This window comes from Macaca fascicularis, chromosome 13 (assembly GCF_037993035.2).
Source record: "Macaca fascicularis isolate 582-1 chromosome 13, T2T-MFA8v1.1".
NCBI classification, from domain to species: Eukaryota; Metazoa; Chordata; class Mammalia; order Primates; family Cercopithecidae; genus Macaca; species Macaca fascicularis.
Window position 1 is genome coordinate 15,735,521 of NC_088387.1, and position 16,430 is coordinate 15,751,950.

Below are 16,430 nucleotides of genomic sequence, written 5' to 3' on the forward strand. Positions count from 1 at the left end.
CCAGTTGCAGCCCTGTTGTTATGTATTTACTCAGCAATTTCTTATCTATACCTCTCACTTAATTGTTAATTTTTGGGGGTTCAGTCTCACGCAGTATTTACTCCTAGTACCGAATGCAGTGCCTGGCACACAGCAAGTGCCCTTGAGAACTTGTGGAGGGAGTAAAAAAAATGCATGGATAAATGACTGCAACAAATCACAGATTTTCAACTTTGACCCTTTTAGTCCCAAATAGTGGCATTCCATAGCTGAGGGTAGTAGGAGCAGTTCACCCTGGAAGCAGGCAATAAGAGGAATAAATGAAGCCAACTAAAATTCTGACTGCTTGTTGTTGGATTTCATAGGATATTTTTTTTTAATTGGGTCTTGCTATGTTGCCCAGGCTGGTCTTAACTGACTGCTTTTTATTATTACCATGCACTGGCAATTCCAAACAATGTCAGTGTTAAAATACTGCTCCCTGAAAAGAAAAAAGAAAAGAAAAGCAAAAAAAGAAAAGAAAAGTGAAAAGAAAAGAAAAACTCCGATTGGCTTAAGTTCTAAATAATAGCTAGGTTACTACCGAGTTTTAACTATATGCATGTGAGCTTCAAATAAGCACCTTTTTATTATGTGAATAAATAAAAGTGATCTGTATCTCCACTAGATTGTAAAATTTTTGTTGTTTGGTTTCATGTCTTATTCACCTGTGTATGGAAATTAATTCAGAAACCCCAGGCATAGAGTCTACCTCTATAATTCCGGCAGGCAGATGTAGTTCTGCCTCCTTCCTTCCAAGGTTAAGTTCATAACAAAGCTCACTGCAGGTATAACCTGTGTCTCCAACCCTGCAATATTTGGATATTGCTGTTTAAACAGTAGATTTGGCATAGATGATGGTGGCACAATAGTTGTAAAGGAAAAGAGGCAGAACACATGAGTTTGTTCAATTCTCTCATTCTCTGAAATGACTTGGGGTTTTCAGTTGTATCCAGAATTTAAAACAGTAAAATTTAAGAGTGTGAACAGCAACGTTCACACCTTTGTTTAGTAAGTACAAAGTTGTCCTCATACAGGACGTTTACTGACTTTGGATAACAACTTTAAAAACAAAATTTACTCTTTTCTAAGTGTTATTTGTTTTAAAATTTAAGAAGGGATCAAGAAAATAAAACGTTACACCAGTGGTATGATTTAGTAATTGTCTGACTTATACTTTTTGTAGACATTTTAGTTTTATTAAAATTGTCATTCTGATTTTTTTACTGACGTGAGTCTATACAAAAAGTTGAATACAAGTTTCACTGACTACATTTCTTTACTATTATTATTATTTGTCTCTATTCATGATTAACACTGAAAATAATTTTGTTGTATAAAGAAGTAATGTTGATATGGTTTGGCTGTGCCCCCACTCAAATTTCATCTTGAATTATAGTTCCTGTAATTCCCACATGTTGTAGGAGGGACCCCGTGGGAGATCATTGAATCATTGAGGCGGTTTTCCCCATACTGTTCTCATAATAGTGAATAAGATTGGATGATTTTATAAGGGGTTTCCCCTTTCACTTGCCTCTCATTCTCTCTTGCCTGTCACCAGGTAAGACATACCTTTTCACCTTCTGCCATGATTGTGAGGCCTCCTCAGCCACGTGGAACTGAGTCCATTAAACCTCTTTTCCTTTATAATTTACCCAGTCTTGGGTACGTCATTATCAGCAGTGTGAAAATAGACTAATAAAGTAAATTGGTACTGGTAGAGTGGGGCGCTATCATAAAGACACCCAAAAATGTGGAAGTTACTTTGGAACTGGGTAACAGGCAGAGGCTGGAAGAGTTTGGAGGGCTCAGAAGAAGACAGGAAAATGTGGAAAAGTTTGGAACTTCCTAGAGACTTGTTGAATGGCTTTGACCAAAGTGCTTATAATAATATGGACAATCAAATCCATGCTGAGGTGGTCTCAGGTGGAGATGAGAAACTTGTTGGGAACTGGAGTAAAGGTGACTCTTGCTATGTTTTAGGAAAGAAAGTAGTGGCATTTTGTCCACACCCTAGAGATTTGTGGAACTTTGAACTTGAGGGAGATGATTTAGGGTATCTAGCAAAATAAATTTCTAAGCAGCAAAGCGTTCAAGAGGTGACTTGGGTGCTGTTTAAAGCATTCCATTTTAAAATGGAAACAGAGCATAAAAGTTCAGAAAATTTGCAGCCTGACAAGGCAATAGAAAAGAAAAACCCATTTTCTAAGGAGAATTTGAAACCAGCTACAGAAATTTGCATAAGTGACAAGGAGCCAAATGTTAATCACCAAGACAATGGGGAAAATATCTCCAGGCCATGACAGAGACCTTCCTGGCAGCCCCTCCCATCACAAGCCCAGAGGCCTAGGAGGAAAAGATGGTTCCATGGACTGGGCCTAGGGTCTTCACTGCTGTGTGTACCTGAGGGACTTGGTGCCCTGTATCCCAGCCACTCTGGCCATGGCTGAAAGAGGCCAATGTAGAGCTCAGGCCATGGCTTCAGAGGGTGCAAGCCCCAAGCCTTGGCAGCTTCCATGTGGCATTGAGCCTGCAGGTGCACAGAAGTTGAGAACTGAGGTTTGGAAACCTCCACCTAGATTTCAGAAGATGTATGGAAATGCCTGGATGTCCAGACAGAAGTTTGCTGCAGGGGAAGTGTCCTTATGGAGAACCTCCTCTAGGCCAGTGCAGAAGAGAAATGTGGGGTTGAAGCCCCCACAAAGAGTCCCCACTGGGGTACTGCCTAGTGGAGCCATGAGAAGAGGGCCACCATCCTCCAGACCCTAGAATGGTAGGTCCACTCACAGCTTGCACAGTGCACCTGGAAAAACCATAGGAACTCAATGTCAGCCTGTGAAAGCAGCCTGGGGGGAGGCTGTACCCTGCAAAGCCAAAGGGGTGGAGCTGCCCAAGACCACAGGAACCTGTCTCTTGCATCAGAATGACCTGGATGTGAACATGTAGTCAAAGGAGACCATTTGGAGTTTTAAGATTTGACTGCCCCACCAAATTTCAGACTTGCATGCAGCCTGTAGCCCCTTTGCTTTAGCCAATTTCTCCCATTTGGAATAGCTGTATTTACCCAATGCCTATACCCCCACTGTAGCTAGGAAGTAACTAACTTGCTTTTGATTTTAAGGCCCATGGATGAAAGGTACTTGCCTTGTCTTAGATGAGGCTTTGGACTGTGGACTTTTGAGTTAATGCTGAAATGAGTTAAGACTTTGGGGAACTGTTGGGAAGGCATGATTGGTTTTGAAATGTGAGGACATGAGATATGAGAGGGGGCCAGGGGAGGAATGATATGGTTTGGTTCTGTCCTCACATATATCTCACCTTGAATTGTAGCTCCCATAATTCCCACATGTTGTGGGGAGGGGGCTGGTGGGAGATAATTGAATCATGGTACAGTTTCCCCCATACCGTTCCCTTGGTAGTGAATATGTCTCATGAGATCTGATGATTTTATAAGGGGTTTCCCCTTTCACTTGGCTCTCATTTTCTCTTGTCTGCTGCCATGTAAGACATGCCTTTCACCTTCCACCACGCTTGTGAATCCTCCCACTTCAGTTTCCCAAAGCACTGGGATTACAAGCATGAGCCACTGTGCCTGGTCTTTTGCATTTTAATTGCAGACACAGTTCTTTAGTACTTGCATGCTTGTGAGGCCTCCCAAGCCACGTGGAAAAGTGAGTCCATTAAGCTCTTTTCTTCTTAATTTACCCAGTCTTGTGTATGTCTTTATCAGCAGCATCAAAATGGATTAATACAAAGATGGTTAAAAAAAAGAAAATAATTCACCCCAGGGTGAGCTATGATCCCAAATGATAAAATGAGTTCTGACTTTTAATTGGTTGGTTGGTTGGTGGGTTGGTGGTTGGCTGATTGGTTGGTCCTGCTAAAGAAAAAATTATTCACTGACACTTATTAAAGCACGGTAGGCCAGATTTTAGTCAGCACCATCTCCATAGGTGTAGGGACCATGGCAATGGGGTCTTGCAGTGGAAGATATTGTGTTCAACTCTTAATATAACATGGGAAAGTGGGAATTTATAGCCATGTAGAAGGGTGGAGAAGGAAGGATAGAAAATTCCTAAGAGGAAACATCATGGGTAAGGAAAGGGATGGGTTCTGGCTACAGTGATCCAACAGGATTCTTGCTAAAGATAGACCAGGGTGATTAGATATCACCTGGGTGGTGGTGGAGGATGAAGAACCTGATCAGATGTTGAGGGTAGAGAGTTTCTTCTACATTGACTTAATAGTTTTCTTGCAAAAACAGGATTTTTCAAGGGATTACACAGAGGGGTATAGGAGATATGTTAAGAGCCTTACTAAAGTTTCATCAAGAAAATAATCTTTGTCATTTGATTTAAACTCTTTCTACTTCCTTTTTCTTCACTAGCTAGGACCTAAACATGCCGACTTTGAGGTTTAGTATTTCAAAGAGCTTTGAAGTTTAATGCTGTGAGATTACATGGGACTATGAGTTTTTCAAACACCCACAAATCACATTTAAATTCAGGCTTCCAACAACCAGTGGAAACTACGCGGCAACTGGAACACATTAGAATCGGGGTCAAGAATGAAAAGCCACCACAATGGTAAAGCACAGTGTTTTGCAACTCGACCAGTTGTCCACAGCTCAAGCAAGGAGGGACCAATCTAACAGGAACAGAGACACAAGAAATAGAACCAGCCCCAGGAAATTCAGTATTCAAGCTAACATGCAGAAGGCCCTAGCACACCCTCTCCCCACATATGCCTGCACCATAAGTATGTACTAACAGTTAAAAAGAAATGATTTTATGTTTCTTTCCTCCTAGAGTTACAGCCATCCTTCATTTATCCATTTATTCATTCATTCATTGTCAATTGTACAAGTACTATGTGCCAGGTACTGTGTGAATGATGGAGATACAGCGGTGAGCAAAGCCCCTCCCCTATGGATTTTATGGTCTAGCATGTGAAGCAAAAGTCCACTAACTCGTGACACACGTCACCAATCGAGGAGAGTGCCATGTGAGATGGTTTCAGGCTTCGAGACGCCAGAGCACATCAGCTGAGACTGGGGCCTGAGGCACAGCTTTCCTGAGAGGACATGGTCCTTCCCAGGTGTGAAGCATGTGCTGGCTTTAACTAGGCAAGAGACTGGGCAGAGAGAAAGAGAGCCAGGAGCAGGCTTGGTGAGGGGGGCCTGTTTGAGGGCCAGGAGGAAAGGCTGAGGGGAAGAGCAGCAATCTCAGGGAGAATTGACAAAATGAGGCCCCAAAGAAAGGCAGGCATGACACACGGGGCCTTGATGGTGATGGCAGAATGTTAGACTTTATCCTAGGAGCATCAGGAAGCCCCTGCAGGCTTCAAGAAAAATGGTGAGACACTCAGACTACCATGTCAATATGTCCACTGTGTCTATGCCATACACACAGCACAAGGGTGGGAGCCACACTGGTCCAGTTGAAAGGGCTGGGAATTCTTCATAAGTGGGGAGACTTTCAGGATAAAGGTAAGAGGTAGGAAGCTGGCCTCCTCCCTCAGCCTCTCACACCTGGTTACAAAAGCAGGAAGTAGAATTTCAGGTTGACCAGCAGGATACCCATTCCTTGGGGGAAAAAAAAAATTTTATATATATGTGTGTGTGTGTGTGTGTGTGTGTGTGTGTGTGTGTGTGTGTGTATAAGACAAGGTCTCACTCTGTTGCCCAGGTTGGAGTATAGTGTCACAATCATGGCTCACTGTAGCCTCAACCTCCTGGGTTCAAGCAATCCTCCCAGCTCAGCATCCTGAGTTGCTAGGACCACAGATGTGTACCATCATACCTGGCTAATTTTTATTTCTTACTTTTTGTAGAGACAGGATCTCACTATGTTGCCCAGGCTGGTCTAAAACTCCTGGCCTCAAACAATCCTCCCACCTTGGTTTCCGAAAGCACTGGGATTACAGGCATGAGACACTGTGCCTGGTCTTTTTCATTTTAATTGCAGACACAGTTCTTTAGTACCTAGTATGCTAAGTACCACTGGTGATTCATGAGAAGAGAAAGAGTAATAGGAAGAGATAAGGGTGACCAAGCCTCAGATCAGCAAGCAAACTATAAGAGATTCACAGTTCTCTCTGAAAAGAAAAATATGGCCTGAGGTATTTAACAGATTCTCTATCAGGACTGTTTCTCATATGCAGCAATATGTCTGACTCAAAGGACACAATTTAGTTAATGTCTTAATAATACAGAACTAGACTCACCCAAGCAGGTTGTTGCAAGTCAGAGATCTCAGAGATTAGCCCAATGCTGGTCAGGTTGTCAAGTGCTTGTGAGAGTGACTGGTGTGGTATTTTCCGCCCTGCCTGTGCCAGGCCAGGTCTCATTAACAGCTGAACAGGCAGGCCTCCATAACAACTGTTTCAGCACTGACTGACTGGTTAAATATTAAAAGCTGAAAGAACCAGTGCCCTTATACAAAGGCTGGAATGTAACAAAAGCCCACAAAGAGTTTTGCCTGGGTCTTTCCTGGGCCTTGAAGCATGACAAATAATGAAGGAATTCTTCACAGGACCCATAAAGGATTAAACAAGTTTTTATTGGGGGTCTAAAGAAACTCCCCAGACCTCCACAAACAAGTTTTATTGGTGTTCTAAAGGAACTCCATAAACCTCCATGATTTAGCAGGAGACAAGATAAGGGTAATTACCCCAGCACCTGGACCCACCTAGATTAAGCAAATTTACTGAGGCTCCAGAGGAAGGTCTTCAAAACTCAGACCTTAATTATAGATTAGAAGATGTTAATCACTATGTCTTTAGATGAATGTACACTTACATGTAGACATATAGCTTAGAAGGTATATAATCCCCGGAAAACTGTAATTTTGAGTTGGTCTGGCAATATTTTCCAGGCCTTCTCCTAGTGCCCAGTTACAGAATTAAACTCTCTTCTTTCCTAGTTCATCTGCATCTCGTTCCTGGGCCGTGAGAACAAGCAGCCTGACCCTCGGTTTGGTCTGGGAACATGCCTAGTCAAGGGCATCAATAGGATACAGAATAGAGGTTGGTCCATGGCCATTCCGCCTTGCCCTTTCCTGCCTCTCTTCACCCAGCCACACTTTTCCCGCTCCTTCTTCCCACCTCTCCCACTCATCAAAGGATGAGCTGGCCAATCATTTCGAAATGGGGAATATTAAAAACACAGGGGAAGTGCAGATAACTTCTAGCATTTCCTGTCCCCTCAAGAGAATACTTAACGTAGATTTTCAACAAAAGATTACCATGGCCTAACCGTGTGAGATATTAACGGAGGTTAATGTATAAAAAAGAAGGAGGAAAGCTGTGCTTGCTTTCTCAGCAGGGAAGCCTATGGACTGCGCCAGGTCTGAGCTCTGCGCGCAGGCTGCCTGGATCTAAACTAGGCGCTGCTAGCAGGGTGCTGCAGGAGAGAGACTGACCTCACCAACGGCGTGGGAGCTGGGTGAGGCCTCTCGCTACTGGCTATCCCCCACTCCCCTGACGAATTCTACTGCACAGCAGAGACAGCCATACTCCCCTCTGGATCATAATCCCGTTGGCCTGAGAACTACCCCTGCATCCCCCACAGTGGCCGCAGCAAGCCCCGCCCAAAAGCTCAGACCCGCCTAACCCTGCCCCTAACTGATGGTATTTCTCTACCTGCCCTGGCAGCAAAATACAAAAGACATAAACTCTTGGGAGCTTTATGGTCCCACCCATCAGCTGAGAAACAAGAATACTTACCCTGGTCAACTTAGAGCAAGCTTATGTCCCACTACTACTACTGCAGCAGGCGTTCTCTTGCAAATTCCACCTCCTGGCCGGAAGCCATCCAACTCAGACCATTACAGCCACTCTTGGCAGAGAAACACTGCTCCCAGGAAGGAAAAACCAACAGCTAACACCATTGTCTGTAACAGCCTGGTCCTGAGTCTACCCACATGACAACTTCACTGCTAGCATCACCACCACTTGAGAAAGCCAGCACACTGAACGTACTCTACGACCAAGGAATCGCAGAGTCTACATCACTTCCCTGCCACTTCCACCCCTGCAGGGGCTGGCATCCACTGCTGGGAGACCTGAATATGGGTCGCATCTTTGTAGATGTTCCCCAGCACCAGACAAGAGCCTGGTAGCCCCGTTGAGTGGTTAGACCCCGAAGAGCAATAATAATCACTGAAGTCCAGCTCTCAGGAAGCCCCATTCTCAGGGGAAGGGGGAGACCACCACATCAAGTGATCACCTCATGGGACAAAAGAATCTGCAGAGCCGGCCTTGAGTTCCAGATCCTTCTGCTGGTGGGAAGTTTCTTACATCAGAGACACAGCTGCAGTGCTGGGCACAATAGGGAAAGTTTAGGTGAGCAAGATCAACAATATCACAAATATCGAGATGAAGAGAATTGAAAGAACTTCTCCCAGATTTGACTTCCTGGCTTTTCCTTGTTCTCTCCCCCAGATCCCCTACTGACTACTTGTTGCCCTTCCCCACAGAACCCAGAACATGAAGTTCAAAGGGATAACGGAATTTATGGGGAAGAAACTAGATGAAGAGACTGTCAAAAGAATTGCTCAGCACACATCATTTGAAAGGATGAAGAAAAACCAGATGACCAACTATATAATGATAACCTATGACATCATGGACCACTCCATCTCCCCACTTATGAGGAAAGCCGCCTGCCAATCATCATGAATTTCTTTGAGAACAATATTATTACATAACTAGTATTTTGGGAAAGAATATTAACACGCCTGTTTCCTTTTGTATTTTATTTTATTTTTTTAAAGACAGGATCTCACTGTGTCACCCAGGCTGGAGTGCAGTGGTGCAATCATAGCTCACTGCAACCTTAAACCCTTGTGTTCAAGCAATCCTCCCACCTCCAGCCTCCCAAGTAGCTGAGACCACAGGTACACACCACCATGCCCAGCTAAGGTTTTTTATTTTTTGTATAGACAGGGTCTCACTATGTTGCCCAGGCTGGTCTTGAACTTCCGGGCTCAAGCAATTCTCCCACCCTGGTCTCCAAAGTGCTGGGATTACAGGCATGAGCCACCATGACTGGCCTTATTACCTTTTTAATTAACATGATGCTGCCAATAATTCTGAGGTTTTCTCAAAATATTAATGTCTTTGAAAGAAAATAGATTGTGATGTGTGCCTGTAATAAGAATTCACACTTTTTAATTATCTCTGAAGTTTCACTTTATGGAAAAAACATTCAGAATAGACTTCCTATCCAATCTCTCAAGCACAATTGCATTGCTTTTCAGGGACCATTGGAGAGTGGAAGCATTACTTCTCAGTGGCACAGAATGAGAGATCTGATGAAGACTAAGGAGGAAAATGGCTGACTCTTCTCTGACCTTCCACATGGAGCTCTAAAGAGAGACAAAGTCTATACTACACAGGGGCAATTTTATTATCCTGTCTTCCAATTTTTATTCCGCCTTATCACTGCTTTTCCCTAGAAATGACTTCCTGAGCTGGCTCAAATTGTTCAGGCAAGAACTATAAATTACCTTTTCCTCTCTGCATGCACCTGGAAAGTAAAATCATTTTGTTAGCTAAGGAGCTGGGCTCAACATTCTTCACAAACTGACTGAATAGTTGTAACAGAAACCGTGGAACCTTTTTCAAAAGTCTGGTGGTTAAGTCTCCAAACCAAAGTTTCGAGGTCCTCAGGTCAGGTGGCCATGTTTTTCCACCCGTCACCTGGCCCTGTCCTTCCCAGGAGGAGCATCTTCTCTGATGAACGATTGGCAGGAGAACCCCCCGACAGCTTTACTAAAGTTCTCTGAGAACTAAACCAGTCTAAGACTTTGCCTACCCAGCCTGCCTTCCTTCCCTCTTTCCTGCCCTTCTCCACAGGGGTTACTACTACACCAGGCTCTGACAGCCCTGCTCATTTATCCCTCACAAGAATTGTCCCCCAATAAATCTCTTACTCTTACTCTATCTCAGTGATAGGCCAAGCATCTTCCTGTCACTGAAAAGGGAGCAATATTCTCCCTTTGTTAGAGTGGCCATTATATTTATGATTTACTGTGAAACTCAGATGTGCAAGTACTAGGTTAAGTCATTTGAAATTGGTATCAAAAAAGAAAGCAAACATTTAGGTATCACAGAGGCAGCAACTTCAGAAAGATGAGAATTACTGAAACAGGATCTTGGAGGAGGAGCGTGTGGAGAAAACCCCCACTCCTGGGCAAGGAGTGCAACTTGGCCAGGGCTCTGTTCCTGAGGACACTGTGAAGACACTTACTCTGAAGTGATCTGCACACTGGACTCTGCTGCTGCTACAGGAAGTGAATTATCTCGGGAGTATCGCTCGCTGGAGCAAGAAGGCAGCGAACAGACCAAGTCCCTTCTCCTCCTCCCGTCTCTCAGTCTCTATGTGAACAGAGACTCAGAGAAGAGGCACCAGCTGGCCCAGTGGAAACACGGATGGCAGAGTTCCAGCCCAGCATCTCAAAGAAAACCCGAGACACGTGACTAGGACATGAGAGGCAATAACTTTATAAGCAGGCCAGACGTTTTTAAGCTCAAAATGGCCATTTCAAATAGTTCAAGCTAATTTGTGTGTCTTTGTGTGTGTAAATATAAATGTATATATGTAAATAGATGTGTGTGTGTATATATATATATTCCCATGTAAAAAAAAAAAAAAAAAAAACCCAGGCCAGGCACAGTGGCTCACGCCTGTAATCCCAGCACTTTGCACTTTGGGAAGCCGAGGCGGGAGGATCACCTGAGGATGGGAGTTCGAGACCAGCCTGACCAACATGGAGAAACCTCGTCTCTACTAAAAATGCCAATTTAGCTGGGCATGGCGGCACATGCCTGTAATCCCAGCTACCCGGGAAGCTGAGGAGAATCGCTTGAACCCGGGAGGTGGAGGTTGCAGTGAACCGAGATCATGTCATTGCACTCCAGCCTGGGCAAAAAGAGTGAAACTCCATCGCAAAAAATAAAAATAAATTAAAAAAATCTAAACTTACCTAAAAGAAATAAATCAATAGACTTACTATTGTTGGCAAACACTCCCTCTCCTACCTTCTGTTGGGGACTCCAGGTGGCAGGTCTTCTCTGAAGTCTCAAATCCCCTGCAAGGGCTCTCTGGAGCAGCGGTAGTGCCTGAAGCTGAGGCTGTGAAATGACTGAGAGTGGGATGCCACAGTGGCTGTTGTGAGCTTGGAAGAATCCTCTCCATCTGACCAACTGAGGCAATGTTTCTCTGATGGCCTTTATAATGGTTTGTTTGAAATGTGTGGTTAATGCCAATGTCCAGCATGCCAGATGACACATTCTAGAAAGTAAATGAACAGTATGAGCTCTAAAATCCCTCCAACGTGACTGAGGGAAGCACTCGTCCTTGGGTTGAGTCAATGTAAATGCTGAGAGAAATCCTGGCAGAGGTGGTCCCTAGAAAAGCCTGCCTCTCCAACACAGTGACAGGGGCCCATTTGTTTAGTGGCCCATTGTTCAACGGCCACTCACTTCAAACTGAGTGGAACTTATAGCCCCGATAAGGCAGACACCTGGCTGAGCCAGAAGCTAAGTGACGTAAATAAAGGGCTGCCAGTCCTCCCACACTACCAGGGAACCAGAATCTCAGAATTAAAAAAAAGCACTTAGAGATCATTCAGACAGGTGGTCAGGTAGCTCTTTTGATGTCATTAACTGAAGTGTCACTGTCTATGTATGAAGAAACTGGAAGTTTCTACTACGGTTAAATACACCAATGATCCAGCAATTCAAATCATAGTCATACACCCAAGAGAACAAGAGAGAATGCATCTGGCCCCCACCCCAAGAAAACAAAGTGTGAAAATCTCACAGAAGCTCTATTCATAATTACCAAAAACTGGTATCAACATGTATGTCCATCAAAAGAAGAATGGATTTAAAAATTCTGGTATATTCATTCAGTGATATAGTATATGGCAATAGAAATAAATGAACTACTGATACTTGCTGCTGATACTTGAATTTCAAAGACATTATGTTGAAAGACCAGAGCCAGACACAAAGGAGGACATAATGTATGATTCCATTAATATGAGGTTTAAGAATAGGCAAAACTAAACTATGGTGACAAAAGTCAGAACAGCCTCTGCCTTAAGTGTGGGGCACTGGTGCAGCATTGACTGGGAAACAGCATGAGGGAATTGCCCGAAGCAATGGGAATGTCCTGTATCTCGATCTGGATGGTGGTTATGTGGGTCATATAGAAGTATAAATTCATCAAGACATAAACTTACACTTTGTGCATTTGTCTGTATGTAAACTGTGCCTCAATATAAAAAAACTTGTTGCAATAATGGTCCTCAAATATTGCAGTCTAACCTCTCACAGAACAGAAACAGACCTGAGATTTAGGTAACTCTCTAAGTCAGTCTTGGAAGTTGGGATGGAATTCCCAGCTGGACTGTCCCAGCTGGCAACATGTGCACCTAACATGGGCACCTAGCATGTGATATGTCAATAGAAGCATGAGTCTGCTCGGGTCTGGGGAAGGTGTTTCTCCAAATCTCCATAGATAACCAAACCCAGAAGAGAGAAGCACTTTCCTTTCTGTAGGGAAAGTAACTCCAGGTGAAGAGAAGGAAGAAGGAAGGGAATTCCTGGAGACTTGCTCCAGGCATTCCTTCAACATTTCCTCTCAATTCCCCATCTCCATGGGCATCCACAGGACCAGGAAGTGACCTCCTGGACTTGGGCAGGCCCCTGGACGGGTGCCCCATTGCTGTTCTTCCTCCTGGCTGTATGGAGGTGCAACCCTGCCAGAATCTCACCGGTAGAAAGAGTAAGGCCTATTCTGGCACAATGCTGAAGATTTTGTTCCAGTTCTACCCAGGAGCCATGCAAATTGTCTCTTTGTTTGCCTGAGCATATTTACCTGTAATGAATGACCAGAGCTCTGTGCCTAAAACACTGAATACATAAAGCCCGTGTGAATCTCAACTTTCATTTACTTTTTACTTTCCCCTACTGGTGCCCAAGACCATGGCAGAAGGAATGGCTAAGGATAAGGTGGAGGAGACAAGTGAGTTAGAATGGGGCTTTTTACCCCCAGAGGAATTTTCCCAAGTGAATGGAATCATTCTTCAAAAGAAAACATGCGATTTCTGGGATAAGATCTGGAACTTCCAAGCCAAGCCTGATGACCTGCTCATTGCTTCTTACCCCAAAGCAGGTATGTACATGGACATGAGAGGAGGGAAATAGAAGTTGTATCAGCACCTTACGGGGTCATGTAGTAAAGTCAAAGAGCAGAGGAAGGAAGTGTCCTTGTCTATAAATCAGACAGAATGGCAAAGGATCTAAGATTTTCTATGAAACCATAGGGATTTTTTTAGAGATAGAGTAGTTGGTTTATCAAAACTACATAACTAGTCAAAGCCGATTTTTCAGGTTAAAAAAATCCATGTTATTCAATTTTTTCTTTCGTTCAACAATCACGTATCAAGAATCTTCTAAATGTCAGAGACTGGCACCGAACATAGTGATGGGTAAAATGTTCGTTATCTTTGCCTTGCAGCGATTTACAGTACAGTCGAGAGAAGAACATTAAATCATTAAAAAAATCATTTCACAGATCTGTGATTACCTGTGATAAGACCTTAGAAAGAAATGCAGAGGGTGTAATGAGAGAACATTGGGGGTCCTAATTTAGATTAAGGAAGTAGTACTCTGAAATTCTGAGCCACTGTGATTATTACAAAGGGAATGTATTATCAGTTTGCTATGGCTATGAAACAAAGTACCACTAGCTCAGTGGCTTAAACAATGATATTTATTGTCTCACAGTTTGGGAGGCCAGAAGTGCAAAATCAAGATACCTGCAGACTTGGTTTCTTTTGGGGGCTATGGGGAAAGGCACTGTTCCAGGCCTCTCTCTTTGGGAGGTATATGGCATCTTCACATTCACATTGCACTCTCCATGTGTGCACATCTACCTCCAAATTCTGCCTTTTTGTATAGACATTAGTCATACTGAGTTAGAGCCATCCTAATAACATCATTTCTATTTGATTACCTCTATAAAGATTCTATCTCCATAAGGTCACATTCTGTGGTACTGTGGGTTAGAACTTCAACATATTAATTTGGGGAGCACACAAGTTAGCCCATAACAGGGAGCATGGAGAGGAAGTGTTTGCATATGCAGACAGGAGCAGTAGGACTTACTGATAGATGATAAATGGGGGGTGAGGGAAAGAGAGCAGACAAGATTTGGGGCTAGAATGATGAGGTGGATGCCAGTGCCAAGCACTGAGTCAGGAAAGTCCAGAGAGGAACAGTACTGAGAGGGGCCAGGGCATCTATTAGGCAGTTGAATGGATTGAAGGGGGTCAAAAATGGACTGGGGAACACAGTATGTGTGTGTTGCCATTTCCAGATGAGAAAGAAAGTAGCTTGGACTAAGGGGGCAAGAGTGCAAATGGAGAGTGAGAAAAAAAATTGAGATGTATTTTGCAGGTAAAATTACTTGAGATCCGAGAGGAAGGGATGACTCCTGGGTGACTCTCTTCTGGCTTTATCAACTGAGTGGCCCCTTGGGCTGGGATGGGAAAGCCTGGGGGAGGGAAAGGCATGGAGCCTGTGCAGGAGGTGGGCAGGTTAAACTACAGCTCAGTTTGGGACGTTTTAAGTTTGAGATGACCTTTAGACCACTAAGTGTTGATGTCAGGGGGGCTGTCAGATATAGAGCACAGAGGGAAGCCCACTCTGGCTGGAGATATAACTGGAGTTGCTGTAAATAGTGAAATCTCAGGTTAAATGCCCTAAGGCAGAGCCTGAGGCAAGGATTCAGGTACACATGATTTATTGGAAGGGTGCTCTTTAGGGGGAAAAAAAAAAACAGTAAGGGTATGTACAGGATAGGGAAGGGGAAGGGGCTAAGCAAAGATGTGGCATTGGGTAAAGCCTTGCCCTATGTGGTTAGGGCAGGAGAGGAAGGAGTGGAAGGATGGACACTTTCTCCGTTAGGAGCCCCGCTTCAGAAGAGGACACTTCTCTAGCAAAGCAGGGAGCCGAGAGACATGAGCGGCCAACGCTCACAGCAGTGGAGGAGATAGGGGGTGCAAGAGGCTGGTACAGAAGATCTGATGAAGTCACCAAAAGTGTCTACTAAAGATGATGTTTAAAGCAGTGGGAATGAATGGAACCACATGGGAAGAAAGCATAGAGGAAAAAGAGGGCACAGGACCAAACCCCAAGAAGCTTCCTCACTTAGACGTTGGACAGAGAAGAAGCCGGAAGTGAGTGGTGTCCTGGCAGCCAGTGGAGTGAATCTTCGAGCCAGAAAGATCTGAATTGAGTGCCTGTTTTGATCGAATTAATCACGTGGCTGTCAGATGGGCACTGCACTTGCTGCTTGTAAACAGCCCCAGCCACAGGCTAGAATGACTACTGGGTTTTCTTTCCTCAAGTTGTCAGTTCTATCAACACGGATTCTACTTGAATCTCCTGGTGGCAAGATTATCCCCTGAAAACTTGAACTGCCTTTTTTACAAAGCAAGTCAAGTTATCCAGGATCACACTCTTAGTAACTTCCCTCTAGGATAACACTTAATCAATGTGGAACAAGAAATACTATGCTACAAGTGGGAAATAATTATGAAAAGAGAACTTCATTTGAGTGAGAAGTTCATCTCCCTGGGACTCATGAGAACTGAGCATTTTCCCAGCTCAAATCTGGAAAATGAGAAAGAACATTTTTTCTGAGACCAGCTACAGGGCATGACAGATACTCGAGACATGCAGGAAACAGCTGACCTGATGCTGTAGTGACTTCATCATTTATCCTCCAAACTAAGTCATCTGAGATAGAAAGAGACACTGTTGATAATTAATCTGGGACAACAGAATCAACCTGTATAGACCTGGGCAAGTTGGAAGGTTACGGTAACCCTATAAATCACAAGCCATCCCAGATGCTAGGTTCCAGGTCCCAACTACTACTTACCTAAGTCAGCGTGTCCTGACCTGAAATCATGATCCTCACTCCCAAACCAGCCCCTTTACTTCCCAGGAAGCAGATACTGAGTTGAAGATAAGTATGTGAGATGTTTATTAGGGAGTGCTCCTGGGATTACTCCCCCTGGAAGTGAAGGGAAGAAAGTAGGATTGTCTAGAGGGAGAAGTTGAGCTTCAACTCAGTCCCAGCAAAAAGCCTCATATGGGATGATCTGAAGCTGGGATGGCCCTGCAAAGTTGGTTCCATCCCAGTTGAAGAGAGGGGAACAGAGTGTCAGTCAGTCCCTGGATGTAAGATGTCCCAGGAAGGGACCTGGAAAGGGCTGAATAGCTGGGGGCCATCTGCCAGCAGCATCCCCAGCAGCTGGGGGAATAAACAATTCCATTCAGAAGCAAATCTGGGCTGTGTATCCGGCACCTTTTACAATCTCCATGAATAG

At 44.1% G+C, this 16,430-nt stretch overlaps 1 protein-coding gene and 1 long non-coding RNA gene across 4 annotated transcripts in view; one reads left to right on the forward strand and one right to left on the reverse strand.

The window, feature by feature from the left end:
• The window catches only part of LOC135966776 (uncharacterized), a 407,986-nt gene that overhangs the window by 200,709 nt on the left and 190,847 nt on the right, over positions 1 to 16,430 (reverse strand). The window lies entirely within an intron of this gene.
• LOC123568331 (sulfotransferase 1C4-like) overlaps positions 12,931 to 16,430 on the forward strand; it is a 30,519-nt gene continuing 27,019 nt past the window's right edge. The window contains exon 1 of the mRNA XM_045368848.2: positions 12,931 to 13,204. Coding sequence (XP_045224783.1) covers positions 13,015 to 13,204 — 190 coding nt within the window. The 5' untranslated portion in view covers positions 12,931 to 13,014. The remainder of the gene's footprint in view (positions 13,205 to 16,430) is intronic.